Source organism: Aspergillus pseudotamarii, assembly GCF_009193445.1.
Source record: "Aspergillus pseudotamarii strain CBS 117625 unplaced genomic scaffold BDV38scaffold_35, whole genome shotgun sequence".
Taxonomy (NCBI): Eukaryota; Fungi; Ascomycota; class Eurotiomycetes; order Eurotiales; family Aspergillaceae; genus Aspergillus; species Aspergillus pseudotamarii.
The window spans coordinates 162803-186216 of NW_022475049.1; the positions used below are offsets into that span (position 1 = coordinate 162803).

Consider the following 23414-nt stretch of genomic DNA (forward strand, 5'->3'; position numbering starts at 1 on the left):
GAGAGGCGAAGGATAGGCAGTCAGAGGAAATTGAGAAACTCCGCGATGAGATCGAGGACCTGGAAGCCTCCCTCAGGGAGAAGGAGCGTACGATTGACGAGCGTGATGAGGAGCTTGAAGAGCTGAAAGACAAGGATAGCAAGGAAAATGGAGCACTCGCTGAACTTGAATCCGAACTTCAACGCGCGAAGGAGCAGATGGAAGAGCTGCAGGACTCTCTTGACCAAGCGAAGTCTGAAGCTCGAGAGGCAAGGGAGTCTGAAAGCCGTGCAAGGAGCGACAAGGAGGAGGCCGAGAAGAACTTGCAGGAACTACATGATGAGATGGCAAACAAGTCCATTAGTACAAAGGGGCTGACTCGCCAACTAGAAGAAAAATCAAGCAAGTTGGAAGAAGAGCTTCGGACACTACAAGAGCAAAACAGCGTACTGAAAGAAGAACTTGAAAGGAAAGCCCGGAATGAAGCTCACCTTGAAGAGCAGTACCAGCAGGCTCAGCAGAGCATGGATGATGAAGGGCAGAAATTACATAACGACGTTGAAATGGCCAGACATGAACTAAATGTAGCTCAGCAGGAACGCGACACACTCTCTGCTCAATTGCAAGAAGCACTCGATGAGATCCAGCGTAAGACAGAGGAAAAGGAGCTCCTCCAAACACGCCATTACGCTTTAACCGATGAATCCGGTGGTCTGCAGGATGAGTTAGCCCAGGCGCAAGCCAGGATACGAGAGCTCCAACACTCTGTCAATGATGCGAAAGAGCATGCCCTCGAAGACGTCGATACCGTCCGTACCCAATACAGAGAGGAGATTGAAAGACTCCAGGAAGAAATTGAGGCTCTCAATCATGAGATTGAAGACAAGGAAGGCCAATTTGCATTGGAACAAGACCGGTGGGAAAGCACAAAGCGAGCTCTGCAACTTCAGAAGGACAGGGCAGAAGACCAAGCGGCTGGCTTCAAGCGTACGATTGAGAAGCTTGAGCAGGTTGAACATACTCTCACGGGCAAAGAAAGCAAACTCCAAGAAGTTATCGATAGTGAGAAAGCGCGACACTTTAATTCAGAAGCGGTCTTAAGCCGCCAAGTGAAAGAGTTGAACGACGAGCTCTTATCAAAGAGACAAATTATTGATGACCAACGGACTGAGCTTCTTTCGGTTAAAGAAGAACTTCGGCTTGCCAAACGCGAAGAAGCAGTATTGACCGAAAAAGTACAAGCGCTTGAGGATGAGGTCGTGGTATTGCAAGCGAACTTGGAGGAAGAGCGAGAATACGCCAAGGGACGAATGCAGAAAGGTTCCAGCGATCATGATAACAGGCTGCAGAACTTAATATCTGAGAAGCAAAAACTTCGCGATCAGCTTGCTAATGCTCATGTCGAATTACACGATCTACGAACGTCGATGGTTGACCTCGAAACTGAGCGTGATGAGCTCCAGGCTCAGCTCGACCAAGCCCAGCATCAAGTTGACGACACTACCAAGTTCGATAAAGAAAAGGTTGAGCTCCGCAAATCTACTCTGCGTCTCGAAGGCGAGCTCAAGAGGCTGAGGGAGGAAAAGTCATCGCTTGTGGAAGCGAAGGAGGCGCTCGAAAAGCAGCTCAGCTCAGAAGTTGAAAGAGCTACGATGGAAGAAAATCGTCTTGCGGTTGAGATTGATCAACTTCAAGACAGGCTGCAAGCAACTTCTGGTGGAAGAGATAGGGAGCTGACGTCGGCAAAGAGCAAAACACAGCGTCTCGAAAGGCGAGTGCAGGAGCTAGAGGCACTTTTAGAGCAACAACCTTTGGGCGAACAGGAACACTCGACCGCAAACGCTGACCTCTCAATGCTACGGCATAATCTAGACGAGGCGCGGAAACGGGAGAAGACCCTACTCCAGCGGGAAGCAGACCAAAAGGCCTCTGTCCGAAGCTGCAAATCAAGGATCGCCGAACTTGAGAGAGAGTTGCACGACACCATGATGCGGAAATTCGAGGACCACTCTCCTCATGCGTCACCTTCTGATAAACTCCACGAAGAGCTACGAAGCTTACGAAAGCAACTATCCGAGGCGCATCGCACGCTAAGAGAACTGAAAACAAAGAACCGAGACCTCGAACGAGCTGCTATGAGGGAGGAGGACCAGCGAGACCTGCACGAGTTGCTTAGATCATCTACACTTGAGGCCGAGTCGTTGGCCCTGAAGGTATCAGAGCGCGATGCACGGTTGAGTGAACTAAAAGCCCAAGTACGCAGGATCCGAGAGGAGCGCGCCTTCTGTGCAAGAAAGGCCGAGGCGGCCATCAAAGACTTGGAGTCTCTCCAAGAACGTTACAACCAACTTGTGGAGAAGGCGGGCTCCAAATCAGATAGCAAGAGCAGACACGACAAAGAGATTCTGGGCTTAGGAAAGGAGATCATCTGGCTCCGTGCTCGATTGAAGCGAGAGGAGAAGTTCCGTCGCGACCTGGCTTGGAGCAAGGGCCTGATGGAGCTCGGAGAGCGGGTCCGAGTCGCATGGTACGTGTCAATCCATTTGTTCTTCCATTGGCCTACTGACTAACTAACGTTTTTCCCTTGCAGTAATGAGGCCGATCTCAGAATGATCTCCGAGATGGGAGTTAAGCCCCGTGATCGCGGTATGCTTCGCAGCCCACGACAGAAGCTCAAGACCGGAATATTCATGGTCAAAGCAATTGTACGGATGCAGCGCATGGGCCAGCAATGGCAAAAGACGAAGAAAATAGGCGAGGGCCTCAAACGGGCCAAGAACGAGGTGTTGAAGAGAAGGGAGGCGTCGAGTAGCAAGGCATTGGTGTAACTGCCGTGCTACTTTTTTTTTTTCTTGCGTTTGTTTTGATATAACCAGTTCATTCTTTGGCTTACGACTTGTTTCCAAGTGATTCCCCAATCTGTTCATACCGGTCTCTAGGTTTTCTTTCACTCCACTGATTCTGTTTATGGGGGCGTTTTGACTGTTGGATGAAAGGATGGGTAGGACTTATAGTTAGCTTGTCTTACTGTTGTCTGGACATTCTGCATATATTTTATAGCCTGTACGGGTTGCTGCTTTTGATGATCAGGATAATTGAATGAGAAATGTGAAGCTTGTTTAAGTATGGCTGTTTGGTCTTTGTTCTTTGGTTCTTATTATCTAGTTGTTCTGTGTAATTAATTGCAAGAGTCCATACTCTTGAAGGATCATCGATCGGGTCTTCTGATGGTGAATATAGTGACTATAGAGTCACCAGCAATCAGAAATGTAGATTTGTATAAGCCAAGTGGACCTCCGACGCCAGAGATGAGAAAGTAATAGATATGCATTGTTCATTAGACTTTATTCTTCAGACACATGACTCGTGAAATCAACACAATGAATTTGACACTGAATAGCTCGAACTTAGCCCAAACTAGTTCAACAGAATTGTAACGCCTGGCCTCGCCTTGCCGAATAACGGTAACGCTTCTAACACCGGGGTCGTGGGTAGGATGAATATAGAGGGACGTGTATAGGAATTTGCAAGGTAGCCGCTTGGGAGAGGATGATGTGAGAATGTATAAACGTGGAATATCTCTCATTCGCTCAATTCAAGAGAGATGAAGAAGGGGGGTGGTATGCAATAAAGAGCCAACACATCGGTATATGGCTTCAAGGGATAGAGGGCAAGGGTTTGTTATTTGGCCTAAGCGCCTTCGCTGCCAAATTCCTTGGTCCACTCCGAGTTCCTCTGGAGGTCTTCTTGGCTGACGGTGGGTCTAGAGTTGCGAACTGCTTTAATAAAGTCTTTCAGAACGAGCGGAGGCTCCAGCAACTGATCTGCTTCCACGCTCGTCCATGTCATCTCCATTGCACCTGCGTCTCCTGGAGAGCATGGTGTTAATTTCTCTTGTCCTTCAACCAAAACCTGGTGACGAGTTAGCCATCATTCCGTTCAGCCTAGGGCTGGACTAATGTGGTCTTACCTTCTTGTAATGCGTAGCCGTTTGGATTTTACGGATCGGTTGCATGAGTGCATCCTGAACGGCAATGCTAATATCGCTGCCGGAGTAGCCCTCGCTCATCTCCGCCAGTGTTCTGTAATCGGCTTGCGTCATTTCACACGGTGTTTGTCCGACAGCTAGCATGAACATTTTCACTCGTGCATTGATGTCGGGAAGGCTGATGTGGACTCTCCGCTGGAATCTGCGACGAATAGCTGCATCTAGTTGCCATGGAATGTTCGTTGCGCCCAGGATTAGAACACCCCTCGAATCCTTTCCTACACCATCCATCTGCACCAGCAACTCCGTCTTGATACGGCGGGATGCCTCTGATTCTCCTTCTCCACGAGGACCACATAAGGCATCCACTTCATCGATGAAGATAATAGCGGGCTTGTTCTCGCGGGCCATATTGAAGAGCTGCTTCACGAGCCTGTTATGAGTCAGAAAGTGCCCGGAACACATGCGCTGAGTCCGCCCAGAGACCGTACCTTTCACTTTCACCCATCCACTTGGATACTAAATCACTGCTACTGACACTGAAGAACGTACTGTTTGCTTCCGTCGCCACGGCTTTGGCAAGATACGACTTTCCAGTACCGGGAGGCCCATAGAGCAAGATACCCTTCCATGGCTGTCGTTTCCCCGTAAACAGATGAGGGAACTTAATAGGTAATATGACCGCCTCCTTCAATGCTTCCTTAGCACTCTCGAGACCTGCTACATCCTCCCACTTCACATTCGGCTTATCCGACAAGATCGCCCCAGCAAGGGCGCTGCGTAGCTTCTTCGAATCAGCGTCTTCATTATCGTCCTCGTTCTTACTGAAACAACGCATATATCAGCACCCGATAATAATGCAGAAACAGGATAGAGGCGACTAAGATACGTACTCGCCCTTCCCACTGCCTTGCGCCACCTTGCCGTTGGCGCCTACCGCACTTGGCTTCTTTCGACTTTCCGTTGCTTCAAGGTGCGTTTTGAGTTTCTCTGCGCGATCAAGATATTCGCCCGTTTTTGCGCGAATCATCTCCTTGGACTTGGGGTTCTTCTCCCATTTCAGGGCGAGCATGAATAGCTCCAGTGCGGAGTAGTAGCCCTGATAAGCCTTCTCGTACTCGCCCGAATTGTCGAGCTCGATGGCCTTCTTGACGGCGTCAATCGCCCGCCCCAGGAAGTCCGTGTTACTCATGATTGTACGAGGGTTGTTCGTGCGTACTCCGGGTTTGCTAATGGAGCCCGTAGGGGGATCGTCTCGGTGTGTGGAGAGAGGGAGGAGGTCGGAGGCGGGGACTGAAATAGGTGATTGCCTGAATGTGTTGGAATGCAGGAAACGGAGGGTGATAGGGTTCGAAAGAGGACTGATAAAGACTAGACAGCAGCCGGACCCATTCGACTCTAGAGAATGGACCAAGAGGAATACAACTAGGTATCAATCGACCGAGTTCTTGGCGGGATGATTGGAGGGGAGAAATGGCAAAAGGCGGCCTTTAGTGATGTTTACCGTCCTGCATTTTCTGCCGCTTCCGCTCTCTATTTTGCCTGAAGTCCCCGCCATGGAAACCAACGTACTAGTAGTTCAGATTAAACCCACCACTTATCTGCTACTACCGTAATTGTCGAATAGCGTATACTTCTTTGTATAATCTTCGCACAGTCACAACCATGGCGGATGCACAGAAGCAAATGCAGGCACTCTCAGACGAGTTCCAAAAATTACAGACCGGTATGTCAGGGAATCCTTGACCGGAACTCCCCCACTTCGGCACTACTGCGACTACTATGCGCCCGATACTGACACGGCAATGATCCTCAGAATTGGATAGTTTTGTCGAAGCTCGTCAGAAGCTCGAGTCACAGCAACAGGAAAATCAAGGAGTCCAGAAGGAGTTTAACTCGTTGGATGACGATGCGAACATCTACAAGCTCATTGGGCCGGTCCTGTTGAAGCAGGATAAGAACGAGGCCCTGATGGCTGTCAATGGACGTCTTGAGTTTATTGAGAAGGAGATGTGCGTTGAAGAATTACGACCTTGAGATCTGGTCTGGGATAGTTAGCAGTTCAGGCTGTACTGACGGAGTGAGCAGTAAACGGATCGAGGGACAAATCAAGGAAAACCAAGACAAGAGCGACAAGATGCGAGCAGAGGTGAGGGGTGTCTCTGAAGATACCGACTAGGGCTGTTTCTGATCCTTGTTCACAGATGCTTCAATATCAGAGCCAAATGCAACAGCAAGCGGCAGCTGCATCCGCCTCCGCTTGAGCTTGAACATAGACTTGACCCGGTTCACAAAAATGGAGTCTTCGGCACTTTCAGTTCAGAGCGCAGAAACAAGCCCACACATTCGGGAAGGGGAGTTGGTGTGCTAGAGCGTGGCCCCATTTGCAGGTTTTGGGGTTACAGGTCACCTTGCGCACCATGGCCGTGGACATTGACCAGGATGATACTACGTCGGTTAGGGACGGCTACAAACTGGGGTCGGGGTTTTTACGAACTCGGTTATTTGATCACTTGGCAGATCGCAAGATGGACGTGTTGTTGTTTTGAGTTGGCAATGACGCAATCGTCATAATACGATATTCTCTATCACCCACAGATACGGTTGGATGCTTTGCAGTAGCCGTACTGCTTCGCTGTCAGGCCATTCATTATTGTACAGTCAATGTAGTTCCTAGGGCGCCTTTGTGTTGCATAACGCAGTGGATTAATGCTTTATGACCCTTATGCGCTTTAAGAGGATAACATGAATTTATTTCCACAGCCTCTAAATTCTATTTATGCTACATCGAACTGTCAATCATTTGAACTCCATAACTTTCATGTATTCATAACCCGCTCAAATCGTCTCTAGATGATGCGTTACGACGATCTATATATTAAAATATGTTTAAGCCTTAACCAGGAGATTCTGTCCAGACATCTCCTCAGGCTGCTCGATGCCCATGGCAGCGAGAACGGTTGGTGCGACGTCTCCAAGCACGCCGCCCTCCTTCTTGAGGCTCCAGCCTTCAGGGGCATTGGCCATGATGAAGGGAACCTTGTTGGTGGTGTGAGAAGTCTTGGGGGTGCCCTTCTCGGTAAGCATTTCCTCGGCGTTTCTGGAAGAGAAGCAGTCAGCCAGAGAGTTCGCCCTACGTATGATCTCTAAGGATAGTGAACGCTTACCCATGGTCCGCAGTGATGAAGAGTACATAGCCATGCTTCTTGCAGGCTTCATAAATGGCACCGATGGCCTTGTCGGTAGCAGCAACACCCTGAATGGCAGCTTCATACTTACCAGTGTGGCCAACCATGTCAGGAGGAGCGAAGTTGTTCATGACGAACTCGAACTTGCCCTCACCAATGCGGTCGGCCATCTTCTGACCGACGGCCTCAGCGCTCATCTTGGGGTCCAGGTCGTAGGTCGCAACCTTGGGGGATGGGATCATGTCGCGGACCTCGCCAGCGAACTGCTTCTCAATACCACCATTGAAGAAGAAAGTAACGTGAGCGTATTTCTCAGTCTCGGCAACGTGACATTGTTGAACATCCTTCTTGCTGAGCCATTCAGCGAGCACGTTACCCATGTGCTGAGGGGGGAAAGCAAGAGGGAATGTGTAGTCGGTCTTATACTGGGTCATAGTGGTGATGTGGATGTTCTTAGGGTAAGGAAAGTCGGGCTTAGGGGTGCGGTCGTAGTCACCGAGCAATTGGGTGATTTCACGAACACGGTCAGATCGGTAGTTGAAGAAGAAAAGAGTGTCATCGTCTGTCAAATTTCGTCAGCCATCAGCACACTGCGAATCGTTGAATGGGCCATCATACCCTTGACCCGTCTCTCCTCGCCACCGACGATGATGGGCGTCAGGAACTCGTCGGTCTCATCTTTTTCGTAGCGCTCGTTGATGGTCTTCACAGGGTCGGAGGACTCTTCGCCATCTCCAGAGACAATGCCCTTCATGGCTTTTTCGACACGGTCCCAGCGCTTATCGCGGTCCATGGCCCAGTAGCGTCCAACAACAGTGGCAATTTCACCAATGCCGATTTCCTTGGTCTGATCAAGAAGCTGCTGCATGTACTTGGTAGCGCTCTTGGGCTCGGTGTCACGTCCATCGCCGAAGAAGTGGATGAAGACCTTGGGAATCTCCATCTCCTTGGCAACCTTTAGCAGGCCGATCAGGTGGGTGATGTTGGAATGGACACCGCCGTCGGAGACCAGACCCAGAAGGTGAAGACGACCATTGCCTTCCTTGGCACGCTTGAAGGATGCAACGACGTTGTCTATCTTGTTCAGCTCACCCTTCTTGAGGGTCTGGTCAATACGGACACTGTCCTGCCAGACCACACGTCCCGCGCCGATGTTCAGATGGCCGACTTCACTGTTACCCATGAGACCCTCCGGCAATCCGACGGCAAGCGACGAAGCATCGAGCTCGGAGTAGCCCTGGGCGGTCTTGGAATCGGCCTCGGCAAAACCGGACATGAAGGGAGTCTCCGCAGCGAGGATAGCATCACCATCCTTGCGGGAGTCGGGGCCAGCAACACCCCAGCCATCGATGACGACTGGTTGACTGTGTTAGTGATTTGTTTTAGAAAGCCGGATGGCACTGCGGCGCAAATACTTACCGAGGACAACTTTTTGGTCAACCTTAGCCATAATGAAACTGCGAGATAGTCAATTCCCGGACAACTTTTAACCTAATTTTTGGGGGAATTGAGAAAGGGAAGAATCACTGACCAAAAGGAGGAGGTCGAGTAGAAGTGAGGATAGAAGAAGGAGGAGGTGGTGGAGAAAAGGAGAGAAGAGAAGAAAAGAGGAAAAGATAAGTTGACCGGTGAGAAGCAGTAGTATCGGGTGAATGAAATGGAGGGGGAGGGGTGTTCCGCCGGTGACGCTTTTAGGGTGAGTGTCAGTCAACTGGTCTCCTGGTGCGACGTCACTTTTTTTAGTCAAAAGTCACGGGCGGCGACCGGTTGTTCTCGTCCGCTCTGCTTTACCCGTTCCGACTCTTCCCTAAACAATTACCCTGATCATAATTACCTTCGTCTTCGTTCGTCGCAAGGCCATTATTTGTCCCCGCAATGGCTTCTCGATCCCCGGCGGCGGTTACTCCACTGCCAAAATTATCGTCGGCTCCCCAGACGCCCATCGTTAGGGATACAACGGCTGCACCATCAACAGTGCCGCAACCAGTTCCCTTCCCTCCTCCACAGACGTTCGATATTATCCCACCATTGCACGGTCTGCTTCTCCGACTACTCTCACCACAGCCAAATACTGAAGGTGTATCAAATGACACACGAGCCGCCGAAGATCCCGCTGTTGCTACAGCTCCCACCGGTGCCACGTCCACTGCGGCAGGCCAGTCTCAGTCTCACCCACAACACCAGCAATCGGCTGCTGGGAACCAAAGCAATGATGGCCATGGCGTAATGCCCACTGCTTCCTCTGCGGCACCAGGTAGCGCCTCCGCTGCGGCCGAGATAGCTGCGTTGAGTTCAAACGCGCCTCCACCGCTAGACATTAAAGACCTTCCTACCGAGGCCAGCTCCATCAAGATTCGTATACAGAAAGCACAAGCTGTGGTGGATAGCCTGCCTGATGTGCAGCGGTCAGTTGTGGAACAGGAGAGGGAGATTAAAGAACTCGAGCATAGAATCTCTAGACTCAAATCGGTCATCTCAGATTTTGGGAGAAGAGCGGACTCTGCGAAGACAGAGACAGCGGAGATGGAAGCAGCTTGAATGGAGACTCCACTACGATAGGAATGTCTGTTCCACGGCGGTATTCCTATCGTGACGGTAATGGATTTAAACAGGCTTCAGACTGCCTTATAATTTGCGGTCAGTGAGAGAAAACATTGGATCCGTCATGGAAGCACAACTTGCGAAGCCTGACGATGGCTTCCCTGTGCCAGTCTGGATTGTGGACAGACACATCGGTTTGCTAAGACCTGGCTAAGCATGGGAGAGTAAAGTGTGCTAGATACCTTGGGGGCAATTAATGGATGCTATGTTCCATGAACCCTAATGGCGTTGCTACATGGAAGACCTCGTTACAGCTGTCTAGCCGCGATAACTTAGGAATCCATGTAAGAGGCCTGATTCACCCTTCTTAGAGTGGCAAATGAAGGACATCAGAGAACGAAGAATTACAACATGATGGCGGATTCCGCCATACTGATAGTATATCTTGGAGAGTTGCGCCCGGCATGCGGTGCTCTTTGTCGGGGAGGGGTGGCAGTATGGATGTCGTGCTCACCCCTCAGTGACTCCCACGGTCCTCGTCCCCATGTATGAGGGTCATTGTGTATGCCACCAATAGATACACACAATTAACATTCCGTTTTTGTTTTGTTCTTTTTCAACATAAATTAAGCGCCATTATTATCAGTAATGTAGATAATGAGGAGAAGAACAAACCCGATCTCCAACTGCGCAATATTCGTAAACTTCTCCAAACAAGATGACTTCCATGGTCTCCGTTCCCGATGGAGTATACGGAGTAGAAACGCTATCATCATGTGACTCATAGCTCTCCATTAAGTTTTTTTTTCCCTTTCCCCAAGGAAACGAATACTAACCCCAGATGGTTAGAGGGCCCCTCACGGTCCCGTCTCCGGGCGAATCAGTTTCCCGGTGAGGGGAGAAATGAGCTCCGATGTCGTTCCCGGAGGCCGACGTAGTACGAAAAAGTACTCCGTAAGATCCCTGATCGGAGCCTGTTTCTATTGGATATGATAAAAGGTTAAAAAGGCGGGACATTCTTCCTGAGGCACCCAACACCCCACCTAACTACTACGACCTGGTCTCCATTTTCTCTCTTCTGCTTCTCCTTCCTCTTCTTCTTCTCTTCTTCCTTTCACACTCCAATTCTCTCTCTACCCATTTTCTTCTCTAGTATTCTTTGCTGTACTAGTATTACATTTCACAATGGCCACCTACGCTCTGTCGCAGGCCCACCGGGACGTGAGTATTGATACAGTTGAAATTTTTCATGCCACAGTCGCTGACTCACGAGGCAATGTAGCAAATGGAGAAGACTCTTGTTGAGTCTGATCCCGAAATTGCTCAGATCATGGTAAGTTCGGTTTTATTAAATCAATATGGTGTTGAACTAGTCTGACACTTTGCAGGAAAAAGAGATTCAGCGTCAGCGTGAATCCATTGTCCTGATCGCTTCAGAGAACTTCACTTCTCACGCCGTTTTCGATGCCCTTGGTTCTCCCATGTCCAACAAGTACTCCGAGGGTTACCCCGGTGCCCGTTACTACGGTGGTAACCAGCACATCGATGCCATCGAGCTCACCTGCCAGGCTCGTGCCCTGAAGGCTTTCAACCTCGACCCTGCCAAGTGGGGTGTCAACGTTCAGTGCCTGAGTGGCAGCCCTGCCAACCTGCAGGTCTACCAGGCTCTTATGCGCCCCCACGACCGCCTGATGGGTCTGGATCTTCCCCACGGAGGCCATCTGTCCCACGGCTATCAGACCCCCGCCAGAAAGTAGGTTTCACATCGTCCAGCGGTGGTTTTGTCATTTCCTTGCTAATCCAAAAATTGCACAGGATCTCCGCTGTCTCTACTTACTTCGAGACCTTCCCCTACCGTGTCAACCTCGAGACTGGTATCATTGACTACGACGCTTTGGAGGCTAACGCTGAGCTCTACCGCCCCAAGTGTCTAGTTGCCGGTACCTCCGCCTACTGCCGCTTGATCGACTATGAGCGCATGCGCAAGATCGCTGACAAGGTCGGCGCTTACCTCATTGTTGACATGGCCCACATCTCCGGATTGATCGCCGCCGGTGTCATTCCTTCTCCCTTCGAGTACGCCGATGTTGTCACTACCACCACCCACAAGTCTCTCCGTGGTCCCCGTGGTGCCATGATCTTCTTCCGCAAGGGTGTGCGCAGCACTGACAAGACTGGCAAGGAGATCTTGTACGATCTTGAGGGTCCTATCAACTTCTCCGTTTTCCCTGGTCACCAGGGTGGTCCCCACAACCATACCATCACTGCCCTTGCTGTTGCTCTCAAGCAGGTTGACACCCCCGAGTTCAAGCAGTACCAGCAGCAGGTCCTGAACAACGCTAAGGCTCTGGAGAACGAGTTCAAGCAGCTGGGCCACAAGCTCGTCTCTGACGGCACTGACAGCCACATGGTCCTGGTGGACCTCCGCGCCAAGAAGTTGGATGGTGCTCGTGTTGAGGCTGTCCTGGAGCAGATCAACATTGCTTGCAACAAGAACTCCATCCCTGGTGACAAATCTGCCCTTACTCCTTGCGGTATCCGTATCGGTGCTCCTGCCATGACCACCCGTGGTATGGGTGAGGAGGACTTCAAGCGCATCGCTCACTACATCGACAAGGCCATCAACATCTGCAAGGATGTCCAGGCCGAGCTCCCCAAGGAGGCCAACAAGCTCAAGGACTTCAAGGCCAAGGTTGCCTCCGAGACCGTCTCGGAGATCCTGGAGCTGCGCAAGGAGGTTGCCGCCTGGGCTTCCACCTTCCCTCTCCCCGTTTAAGTGTGATACCAAAATTTTCTGTGTTTCATTTTGTTTAGTCTTGCGAGTTCAACATCTTTGCGTCTAAAATGGATTGGGTGTGCTTTACTAGGGGTTTATATCGGTCTGCTTTTTCAACCTTACGCGGGTCATGGGATATGAGTATGTGAACGAACAAAATAGCATTGGATGGCTTTTCAACACCTCTTCAACAGGACAAAAGTTCATGTCTACATTATCGGGCTGGACGTCCAGCTTTTAAATGGATATGCTTGCCATTCACGAACAACATTAAATATACATTAATGAAATTTTTTTTCAAGAAGTTACCTTGAAGTACCTCCTAGAACTGTGACGTAAGCGATGAATGTGTTGATGAGTTCCACACAGATGCAGAGAACCAAGAGCATCTAGTTATTGTTACTAGTGTTTCTCCCTCAGGGCTTTATCGTGACGTCAAGCTCGATTCATCTCTAGATGCTTAGGCATTGTACGCACAAACCAGTCATGCCATCATATCGACGTGCAATTGACGCCACAGACGGTTTGTAAAGCCCGAGTAATACGCGCAGTAAAACACATTAAAAAACTATTAAGCCTGGCACAATGCCCGCTGATATTTATCTCCATCTACAACTCAACCCTTTCCCCAAAGTCCACGACCGGGTCATCCTCTACAGTTCCCTCTTTCTGTTCCTGCCATGATTGGAAAAGCAATGTGGCGACATTCTTACCCATCAGCGCACTCGTTTCCATCGTAGAGATGAAGCTCTCGATCCCACCGGTATACCAGATATTAGGGGACAAGAGTGTCTCCTCGAATGTGACTCGTGGGTAGAGGAACGGGTAAGGATTCCAGATCTTCTCATGATGCCAGCTGATATCCTGCTTGGAGAGATCGTCAATAGTCGCATTGTTGTTCTTTACAGGATCAGATGGGCTCTCCAGACCCAAGATGCTTCTTACGAAGTCAGCTGATAACCGCTCGGGTGAGAAGACCTTGTAGACGTAGTGCTTCGACGGTTTCTGGTCTGGAGATGCCGGGGGATGATCCACCGTTCGGAGAGTGCTGATGCTCCAGAAACCGGTTGGACCCACTCCTGCCTTTTCGGAGCCCAGATCGAGGCCGCTGGGGACGGTGGTGAGAATAGTTTCGGGGGTCTGGGCATTGGCCTCATGGATGTTAAAGAATTTAGATGAGAGCTTATGTGGTGAGGAGAATAAGGTCACATGGAGTGTTACGAACGGAACCTCATCTGGCTGCTTTTCCACTGGAGGAGTAATTGAGAGCCCGGAATGCTGCAAGGGACCCGCAATCACTACTTCATCAAAAACGAGTTTCTGCTCCTTCAAGTCGTTGGCCTTGTAAGTTAGAGTTAATGTGTTATCAGCATTACGCTGAATGAAGGTCACTGTATGGTTGAGTCGAACGTCGGCTTGCGCGGCCTTCAGCATTCCATGGAAGATTTGCCAATTTCCACCCTTGATAGACACAGCTCCTTCTGTAGCCATGCACACCATGGACTCGAGGCCATGTATGAGACCCAGATTCTGCCCGTAGTTGACTCGTGTACTAGCTTGTATGATATCGCGAGAGAAGTCAGGAGATATGTTATTCTCCTTGAGAAAAACGTCACCAGGAGTTGAAGTCGAGTCCAGCAAACCAACTGCGGTGGCTGCGGCAGTCAGGGACCTAAATGGAAACATAGGTTCTTCATAGAGTTTCAAGAACTTATTGACTGTGGTCTTCATCAAGTTCTGGGTCCGAATGGGTGCCCAGCCGTAACGCCAGAGCAGCTTAGGAATGTTCCACCAACTATTATTCTGCAACACGAAGACAAACTGCTTCCCGTCCCAGATGCCGATACTATCATCGGCTTCCTTCGGCCGGGCTGCGTCAGCGCTATCGACAAACAAACCGAGCTCTTTGGATGCGTTCATGAGGTTGTAGTTGACCTTGACAAAGATCGATGCACCTAGCTCCACAGGATATGCCGGATGGTCTAGAACATTTACTGTGGTTGATCGACCGCCCACGTACGAATTGCGTTCGAAGACGGTGATTGACTGGAATTGGGGATGCATCTGCATATTTGCGTAGAGAGAATGCAGTGGAAGAACCTCCCGCTCCAGCTCCTGTGAGATTCATTAGCTTCTGGCATACAAATGTTAGCTAGAGCTTATAAACCCACCGATTATTGCCACCCGCTTGGGGACAGCATCGGAAGATTGAGTGAATGAATGCTCTTTGGCATCACTAAAAGATATAAAACACAACGCTATGACATAGTGTATGGCTAATAGCCAGAATGAAGGTTTAAAGACAGCCATGGGCAAATCAAAGGCACTACACAGTGAGGACTGAGTATTAGCGGCACAGCATCCAAGCTCTCATGAACGTGCGCTACTTAGCACAATCCAATCCCCAATAGCCACCCTACACTGTCCTTCTGATGAGCTGAGGCTAATATTATGATTTAAGGATAAGAAGAAAGATGGCAATTACAGATCAGAGAGATGGAGAATGAGAGACGTCAAGACAACAAGGCACAGAGCAGATGACGAATCATAGAGTGGTACGGGGTTGGTATCGGAGCTAGTCCCCAACTGGACTAGTGTATCGTGAACCCCGTATCGCTTATCGGTCTAATCTTTTTTTCTACAGTCTTTTTCTTTTTTTTCTCTGCTGGACTAATGGAGGGGCTGATTGCTTGTATATCAACGTTGACCTTCTGTGCACACTTTTAGTGTCGACTTTTCATGACTTAATATAGTCACTTATTATAGACTAGCTTTCTCGCCAATTGTCTCGCCACCACATTTACCTCCAAAAACAATGGATCCCTATGACAGCGACTCGTCGGGGTTTGAAGATGAGGACTTCACAGAGACCAGTGTGCTGTTGGGATACGCGTCGGAGGAACTGTTAGATGACTCGATTAGTCACCTCGGAGGCTGGCCAGTATGTGACCTTTTGAATCCCAATGAATATACAAGCAAATAAATACTGATCACCTTGACTTCAGACATGGCTGGACGACTCTACCCCGCCCCCAGGCGAGTTCGCCAATTGCAAAGTCTGCAATAGTCCTATGATCCTCCTCCTCGAACTGCACGGTGACCTTCCCGAACACTTCCCGGATGATGAGCGACGATTGTATATCTTCGGTTGCCCCAGAAAGCCCTGCAACCGCAAGCCAGGCAGTATCAGAGCCCTGCGCGCTACACGGAAGTTGAAGAGCCAGCCAGCGCCTAAGAAGGAGGAAAAGCAGGAATCGGAGAAGGAGAAAGAAGAGCAAAAGAAGCAGGCTGAGGCTCCTAAGCCGGATCTTGGAGCAAGTCTTTTCGGGGCGACCTCTCTCACTGGGAGCGTGTCTGCGAGCCAGAACCCTTTCTCGACCAGTTCGTCCTCCGCACAAGCCAGCAACCCGTTCGCTTCCCCTCTTGCAGCACCCCAACCTGCCAAACCAGCTGCCCCATCAAACCCGTCCGGAAATTCCCTTTCCGAATCCTTTGCAGACAAAGTTCGTGTTTCCTCCCCGCCCCCGACCATCAAGCCACCCGAGGCCACCGACCCCGCTGCACCTTGGCCGCCGCAGTCCGACTTCCCCTCACCGTACAAACGGTACTATTTAGATGCGGAGTACGAAACACTTTCTCGTCCCCCTACCCCGAAAATTCCCGATAACGTTGTTATCGATAACACCGAAGATGATGTCAATGGTGGCTCGGGCGCGGACCTGAAGGATGCTCTTGAGTCTGAACTGGACAAAGTCTTCATGAAATTCTCGACCCGTCTCGGACATAACCCTGAGCAGATTTTACGATATGAATTCCGGGGCTCCCCCCTCCTCTACTCTCACACCGATGCCGTCGGAAAGCTTCTTTACGACCCCAAGAACCCACCCTTGGGCGCTAAGGTGACTACTACTGGTGGCCCGACCCGCATGCCACGCTGTGAATACTGTGGTAGCCAGCGTGTTTTCGAGCTGCAGCTCGTGCCTCACGCCATCAGCATGCTGGAGGACGGTCGTGAGGGGGTTGGACTAGGCCCCAAGGACGATGGCATGGAATGGGGAACCATCATTCTTGGTGTCTGCAGCAAGGACTGTGGCCCGGAGAAAATTGGGGCAGTCGGTTGGCGTGAGGAGTGGGCGGGAGTGCAGTGGGAAGAATCGAAATAAACGTACAGGCTCATGACTGATGTTCTATAATGCTTATGACCGCATAGACAAAAATCGACTCAAGTTGAAAAGTTCACATCTTTTTCTCGTGTAATGTATTCTATCCAGATGGGGTGGATTATGGAGTATGGTTCACTCAGTACTACGGTTAGAGACATGGTCTCCTACTTGGGTAAACGCAAAACGGCCCCAGTTACTGAGAAATCCTCAGTCATCTCTGTTCTATGGGATATCTTCTCGAATATAAAGAAGTAAATAACGGAGAGAAAGAAAAGTTGTTTTTCACATAGACAACATCATGATGATGACAAACATAAGTGATGTCAAGCAAACACGTAACGCCAAATGCGCCAGTCCTGACTTCCCAACCCTCCTCATGCAGGTCTATCCCCGTCATCATCATCTTGGGCTCCGAGCTCGTTTCGTGGGTCTGAAGCGGACATAATCCTTTTACGAGTCTTTTCAATCAAGGAAAGACGCGAAGCGAAGATCCATATACAGGGTAGGATCTTCGAGGCATAATATTAGCAAGAAAAGGAAAGAGACACGGTTTGATTTGCGGTTCAAAGAGACTCCGCTCAAGCGGCCTGCTCAAATCCCCGCCTGATAACACGGCCGAACATCTCGACACCGACGTGCTCGCTCTTGACTTCACTGCGGGCCTCGTTCTCCTTGTTGGTGGGGACCTTGACAACGGTGCCGTTGGGGCCGGACTTGTCGACCTCCCAGCTGCAGACCTCGGCGACGAACTTCTCAAGAGCCTCACGGCTCCTCAGGTCGAGCCATTGCTCGAGAACCTCGGCGTTGATCTCACGGAATGCCTTGCCAACCTCAACAGCGATGCGGATGCGGACGAGCTCCTCGAAGCCGGCGACATCGGCGGTCAGATCGGCGTAGAGATCATCGGAGTTCAGGGTGGACCAGAACTGAGCGTACTGGGCAGACTCAAGGAGCGTGGAGAGGCGCGCAAGCTTCTGAACGGATTCAACGAAGTCGGAGGTCTGAGATGCGGCCTGGGCCTCGGCGCTGGAGGGGAAGGGCTGAGTGTGGGCGGGGAGCAAGGCGAGGCAGAGAGAGAACGCAGGGGATGGGAAAACGGTAAGCGCCTTAGCAAGGATGTTGGTGACGGTCTCAGCCTGGAGGAGGTGGGGGTTAAATTGGTAGCTACCCAGGAGGCGTTTTAAGTTAGCGAGAACGATGAGAAAGTGCAGTAAACTCATCCAGTGACAGTTAATGATTTCGAGGGCTTTATCAGAAGTATGTAATCCTCGACATCCCTCGATTTGAGGTGTCAGTTAATAGGAAACGTGATAATAATAAAAGTATCTCTCCATCATTGAAGCCCGTGTGATATTACATTTGCAAGGTCGAACCTTTCGGAAGAATTGCGTAAACAATCAAGCGCATGCACTCACAGCTTCAGCAATGCCAAGTTGGCATAGCAGTCGAATGTCCTGTCTTCGCACTGTTGTACAACGTAGTCCTGGAAAACGGTGGTCGTCTCGGGGTTGTATCTGTCCAGACCGTTGAGGATGGCATCAATGTTGGCCGGCCGAGTCTCACACTTGTCGAAAGCGACACCCATCTTGACGATTCTTGGTTTCCTTGAAAAGATCGTTTGAAAAGAAGTTGCCCCGGATGGGAATTTCAGTGTGGACCTTAACGGAACGGGCGACAGCGAAGCGCGTGGTACTAATCGGACTGCGGGATGGCTTTTTTGGTGGGATTTTTCGATTGTGTCGATGTCGATGTGCGGGCACTCGGAGGATCGGAGCCCCAAAACGGCATATTTCTCCGATTGGTATGTAGATCGAAGTATATCCAACCATATTGCTTGTTACTCCGCATTATAGGTAAACCCCGCTAGACACGTTATAAATACCTGTCCAGTGACCTTGGGAGAATGATTTCAGCCGTGAATCCTTTCATCTCTTCGGGCGGTGGAAAGCCATTAAGTGGACGTGCACCATGCGACTTCTTATACCTTGCCCTTACCAGCCACTTACGCCCTTGTTGCTGGGGCTGGTAACGGCAGTAACGACCCAGTCCGTTGATTATTCACAGTTTGTCAATCCTCTTATGGGCTCTGAAGGCCCCATGCCCGGGAAAGGCTACGGAGGTGGCGACATTTTTGTTGGTGGTGCTCGGCCTTTTGGCGTAACCAAGGTTGGAATTGACACGACAGCTGCAAATTGGTCGATTGCGGTGCTTAACGGTGGCTGGACCCCTGATGGGAATGTTACCGCCATTAGTATGTACCCCTAGCGTGAATTTGCGTATTCACTTGCAAAGGCCTGAACTTTTATGCAGGCATGATGCACGAGAGCGGGACTGGAGGCGCTCCAAAATATGGGATTATCCCACAGATGCCTCTCACCGACGTGGCTCCTCCAGTGAATATACTTGATAATCTCACATATAGCCAACCGAGGGTATAGTTATTCTCTACTGATATCAATAGCTCATAAGTTTACAAATGAATAGGTCGGTCAAGACACCGCTAGTGTGGGCTATTTCAAAACTCAATTACAAAATGGCGTTCAAGTGGAATTATCAGCATCTCGCCACGCCGGAATAATGCAGTACACTTTCCCAAAAGGCGAAAAATATGTCTTAGTTGATCTTTCACACGTACAAACTCCTTTTCCACAATAACCCATTCCTAATGCGTAATCTTACTGCCTTATAGTACCTTCCTGGATCACCAAGTGACCCGAATGGCCAATATTATATCGGTGGAGAAGTTCAAATCCATGGAGATGGCAGAGAATATAGTGGATATGGAACCTATATTGGCGGTTGGAACAATGGTTGGTTGTCCATATATTACTCTCGAATCTATGCTCAACTAAGCGATAGGCGCCCCTTTCACTGTCTACTTCCACGGAGAGTTCTCTGAAACCCCGGCATCAGCCACTACATTTACAGGTAGAAACACAGACCCAATGAGACAGTACCAGACCTTCTCGAATGGAGGAATAAGCCACCCAATTTATGGCAACAAGTCAGATACGGCAAGCTCAGGACCTATGAATGACCGAGTAGGCGCACTTTTTAGCTGGGATAATGTGGAAGGGTCACAAATCCGCTCAAGGGTCGGCATCTCGTTCATGTCCACCGAGAAAGCTCGTTCTTATATTCGATCCGAAATACCCTCGTGGGATATCAATGACACGGTGAATTCGGCAGTAGAAGAATGGAATCGAGACGTCTTTAGTAAAATAAGGGTGCCTCTTGATAGTACCACGAACCAGACACATGTGCGACTACTGTACAGCTCCCTCTACTTCATTCACTTAATGCCATCTGATAGGACAGGCGAGAACCCACTTTGGCATTCGGAGGAGCCCTTTTGGGATGATTTCTACACTCTTTGTAGGTACATATCCTGCTTTAGACCACTTCTCATGCTAAATCTTGACTAGGGGACATCTTCCGGTGCACAATTAGCTTCTATCACATATTTCAACCTTCTTACTACGAGTCCATGATCAGGGGCCTTATAGATATCTGGAGGTAAGGGTTCTATCACATGAAAAGACTGAACTTGAGCATAACTAACATACGTAGGTACCAAGGCTTCCTGCCAGATGGACGTTCCGGAAACTGGAATGGCCTGGTTCAGGGAGGCTCGGATGCTGATAACATGTTAGCTGATGCGTACGTAAAAGGCCTTCGTGGCGCAATCAACTGGACGGATGGTTATGCAGCAATGAAAACAGATGCTGAGGTTATTCCTTACAATACCTACGATCCCACAGACTTCTCCGCAAGTACGAAGGAAGGCCGCGGAGCCCTAGGAGATTGGATTGAGCTGGGATATGTATCGCAAGACCGGAACACACGCTGTATTTCCAGAACTGTTGAGTATAGCCTTAATGACTTCGCTCTCAGTCAGGTTGCAGCGGGCGAAATGCCCAGTGATCGAGAGAAGTACCTCAATCGGTCTGCAGGGTGGCAGAAGATTTGGAATCCCGACGTACAGAGCTTAAATTTCACAGGGTTTGTGGCACCGAAGTTTTCCAATGGTACCTTCAATAGTAGTGGGTACGACCCGTTATACTGCGATGAGTGCGAGTGGAAGTCGTATACTTATGAGGGTACACCATGGGGTGAGTTGGTATCATTGTGGCTGATTTAAGGGATGATCGCTAAGAACAGGTTGCTTTAGAATATTCCTTTGTCATACCGCATGACATGGAGACACTGATTGAGCTCATGGGTGGCACTGGCACCTTCGAGTCCCGCCTGGACCTTATGGTAAGAGACCCGAGAGACACACTTGACTCGCGCTTACGCGACGAGGTAGTTTAAACCCAACATGTCTGTTCAAGATTTGGGCCCCAATGGTGCCGGTATCACGACACTTATCAACATTGGGTATGTTAATGTTGTAGCACCGGGAAAAGGCTGAACCTAGCTGACTTGCCCGGCAAAGGAATGAGCCTGATTTCGCTACACCCTACCTCTATAACTATATCAACAAACAAGCCAAGAGTGTGCAAAGGTCGCGCAGTCTTGGATATCAATAGTAAGGAGGAGGCTAGAAGATATTTTACTCCAAACATGCGGTACTAATTCGAACTTGTATCTTAGCTTCAAAGATGCCCCATACGGTGTCCCAGGAAACAGTGACGCCGGAGCAATGAACTCATGGCTCCTATGGCAGATGCTCGGAATTTACCCAGTCGTCACGCAGCCCGTGTACTTGATATCGTCTCCATGGTTCCCCGACCTCAACATGACGATTAATGGAAATCAGACCCTACGGATCACCGCGACAGGATTAGATCAGGGGTACTATGTGCAAAGCGTGAAAATAAATGGCCAGCCCTGGCAGAAGAATTGGTTCGAGCACGAAGATCTCATGGAACAAGGTGGGAGCATTGAGTTCGAACTTGGCCCCGAGATGAAGGCTTGGGAGACGGGCAGCGTACCTCCTTCGCCGGGACACACGACGGTGTGAAAAAGTGAAGAGACCTCCTCGAGTGCTAAATTTAGATATAATATCTATAAGGAGAATGCCGGTGCCAATCTAAGGCACAAGGTAATCTAACAATAAATATATGAGAGGAGACTACCAATAGTACGATGGGATGGTCGGATCGCCCTAATTCTGTAAGGATTTCGCATTGATAATCTGAAAGCCATTGGCTGATGCTCCCTTTATAATTGATTGATTTCTAGGATTCGATAACATATCCGTCCTAATTATGTAGGCCTTGGTTAATTTATCGACACTAGCTTCGTTTTATTCGCGTATTCTCTAAACAGTTTTTCAGTGAGCGAGCACTGTGGGACTGGACGTTTATCGATGGAACACTCGATTGACGTAGTGATTAACAATAAGCTTAAGCCAACACGAAGTCAATCAATCAGTGATCAGATTTCGCCGATCGTCCCTTGTCGAAGGATTCGCGAGCCTTGTTTGCCGAGATTGCGTCACTCCCGCGACTATCCAACATCTGACAATTCGGTGGCATCGGGGCAATGTCCATTGTGCCCGCAAGGCTGTCAAAAGACGACGACAAAGTAACTGAGGGATATTGTAATCAGAACGTGGGGCAGTCGCATATTCTGTAAAAAATTTCCCGGGTTGCAATCAAGAATACGGACTCATTCCTACTCCGATTTGCATCAAACGGCACATGGAGACGGGAGCGCCATCACACCGATGGCATGCCTACTGCATGTGAATGAAAGATAAAAAAGAGCTAAGACGGCCCATTGAGTCCTCTGATTGGAGGGGAGTCACTGATCAGAAGTTCATGGCCTTGCTTTAGACGATGGAGATCGTCGTGGGATCTGTGACCTAGTAAGACGTTTGATTGACGTCAGTGGGTGAAAAGTCCGCACGTTGAAGATGCTATGTGGAAGGTTCATATAACTTGAGTAATTTTCCCTCAATGGCTATTGCTGTTGTCAGGCCTGTCAGACTCCATAATCGAAATAGAACAAACTTGCTATCGGTCCACCATTATGGTAAGTCGCGAATGAAGCCCATGGAACCTCCCCATATCGGCCCGAACCAGGAACCGTGGATAATCCCAGCCTCTGATTATTCAATACCAATAATATTCGTCCATGCTAACCTTTTCACTTAGGCTCCAACCTTGAATATACTCCAGGCCCGTCAAAGCTCGTCTGATAACTGTCCGGATAGCATTTCGGGTGGGGGTATTGCTGGAATCGTTATTGGGTCAATCGCGGGCACGCTATTGCTTCTCTGGCTCTGGAGAATGTGTTCATTGCCCGGAGCCCAGGGTGGCGGAGACCCCGATTATGGTTATAGCAGCTATGGTGGTGGAGGAACCGAGACTCGCCACCGACATCGACGTCGACGAAGTCCAACGTACTATGAGTATGTGGAGAAACCGAGCGTGAGGAGACCAGCGAAGGTTTACCTCAGCTGAGATGATATGGAGCACGTGGGATATATAAATATATTTATGGAAACAGTCAATGCCTTGGAATTCCTTTCTGGGTTTGGCTTGGATGTCAGGTGTCATGAGATGCCCGGATGCTGTCATTGAACGTATTGAACGAACGGTACGACGTCACGATTCAGGGAATACCTCCTCCTGCTCGACCTGTCAGGTCGGTATGGAGATAACGGAGATGCAAGTAACCACTACTACACGAGACTTTTATTATGAACGGACTTTACGTTTCAGTCTGAACCACACATGGGACGTGGTGTAACACCGTGCAAATATTGTATGACCTAAGGACATTTTTCTTTCTTCTTCTCAAGCACGACGCAAGGGATATTCACGAGA

The 23414-nt window shown here is 49.6% G+C and overlaps 9 protein-coding genes across 9 annotated transcripts; 5 read left to right on the top strand and 4 right to left on the bottom strand.

The window, feature by feature from the left end:
* Positions 1–3669: 3669 nt before the first annotated feature.
* BDV38DRAFT_284057 (AAA family ATPase VPS4) lies at positions 3670–5159 on the bottom strand (the record flags this gene model as incomplete). Its single annotated transcript, XM_032060180.1, has 4 exons — positions 3670–3891; positions 3950–4400; positions 4459–4791; positions 4861–5159. 4 exons carry the CDS (start codon positions 5157–5159, stop codon positions 3670–3672), a joined length of 1305 nt encoding a protein of 434 aa, XP_031912374.1.
* A 473-nt stretch (positions 5160–5632) lies between these two features.
* On the top strand, positions 5633–6231 carry BDV38DRAFT_284058 (tubulin-binding prefolding complex subunit YKE2; the record flags this gene model as incomplete). The annotated part of the gene is made up of 4 exons (XM_032060181.1): positions 5633–5693; positions 5784–5979; positions 6056–6116; positions 6172–6231. 4 exons carry the CDS (start codon positions 5633–5635, stop codon positions 6229–6231), a joined length of 378 nt encoding a protein of 125 aa, XP_031912375.1.
* Positions 6142–8817, bottom strand: BDV38DRAFT_113978 (2,3-bisphosphoglycerate-independent phosphoglycerate mutase). The gene is made up of 4 exons (XM_032051011.1): positions 8575–8817; positions 7774–8511; positions 7135–7717; positions 6142–7067 (listed from the first exon to the last, which is right to left on the bottom strand). Exons 1-4 carry the CDS (start codon positions 8603–8605, stop codon positions 6857–6859), a joined length of 1563 nt encoding a protein of 520 aa, XP_031912376.1. The 5' UTR covers positions 8606–8817; the 3' UTR covers positions 6142–6856.
* Positions 8768–10078, top strand: BDV38DRAFT_114003 (RNA polymerase II mediator complex middle subunit MED9). Its single transcript, XM_032051012.1, has one exon. It carries the CDS (start codon positions 9031–9033, stop codon positions 9691–9693), a length of 663 nt encoding a protein of 220 aa, XP_031912377.1. The 5' UTR covers positions 8768–9030; the 3' UTR covers positions 9694–10078.
* Positions 10079–10881: 803 nt separating this feature from the next.
* On the top strand, positions 10882–12472 carry BDV38DRAFT_284061 (glycine hydroxymethyltransferase SHM2; the record flags this gene model as incomplete). The annotated part of the gene is made up of 4 exons (XM_032060182.1): positions 10882–10917; positions 10979–11029; positions 11085–11449; positions 11512–12472. 4 exons carry the CDS (start codon positions 10882–10884, stop codon positions 12470–12472), a joined length of 1413 nt encoding a protein of 470 aa, XP_031912378.1.
* Positions 12473–13081: 609 nt separating this feature from the next.
* BDV38DRAFT_272144 (putative prenylcysteine lyase) lies at positions 13082–14782 on the bottom strand (the record flags this gene model as incomplete). Its single annotated transcript, XM_032057436.1, has 3 exons — positions 13082–14466; positions 14510–14587; positions 14644–14782. The coding sequence occupies 3 exons, from the start codon at positions 14780–14782 to the stop codon at positions 13082–13084; spliced, it is 1602 nt and encodes a 533-aa protein (XP_031912379.1).
* A 133-nt stretch (positions 14783–14915) lies between these two features.
* BDV38DRAFT_114067 (small subunit rRNA maturation protein TSR4) lies at positions 14916–16741 on the top strand. The gene is made up of 2 exons (XM_032051013.1): positions 14916–15413; positions 15478–16741. Exons 1-2 carry the CDS (start codon positions 15288–15290, stop codon positions 16633–16635), a joined length of 1284 nt encoding a protein of 427 aa, XP_031912380.1. The 5' UTR covers positions 14916–15287; the 3' UTR covers positions 16636–16741.
* Positions 16742–16924: 183 nt separating this feature from the next.
* On the bottom strand, positions 16925–18398 carry BDV38DRAFT_113930 (CSN8/PSMD8/EIF3K family protein). The gene is made up of 2 exons (XM_032051009.1): positions 18051–18398; positions 16925–17799 (listed from the first exon to the last, which is right to left on the bottom strand). Exons 1-2 carry the CDS (start codon positions 18218–18220, stop codon positions 17214–17216), a joined length of 756 nt encoding a protein of 251 aa, XP_031912381.1. The 5' UTR covers positions 18221–18398; the 3' UTR covers positions 16925–17213.
* Positions 18399–18603: 205 nt separating this feature from the next.
* BDV38DRAFT_293959 (uncharacterized protein) lies at positions 18604–21775 on the top strand (the record flags this gene model as incomplete). The annotated part of the gene is made up of 11 exons (XM_032062388.1): positions 18604–18886; positions 18946–19067; positions 19120–19266; positions 19325–19445; positions 19495–20010; positions 20061–20151; positions 20206–20747; positions 20807–20895; positions 20945–21015; positions 21074–21166; positions 21232–21775. The coding sequence occupies 11 exons, from the start codon at positions 18604–18606 to the stop codon at positions 21599–21601; spliced, it is 2445 nt and encodes an 814-aa protein (XP_031912382.1). The 3' UTR covers positions 21602–21775.
* Between the last annotated feature and the right edge of the window lie 1639 nt (positions 21776–23414).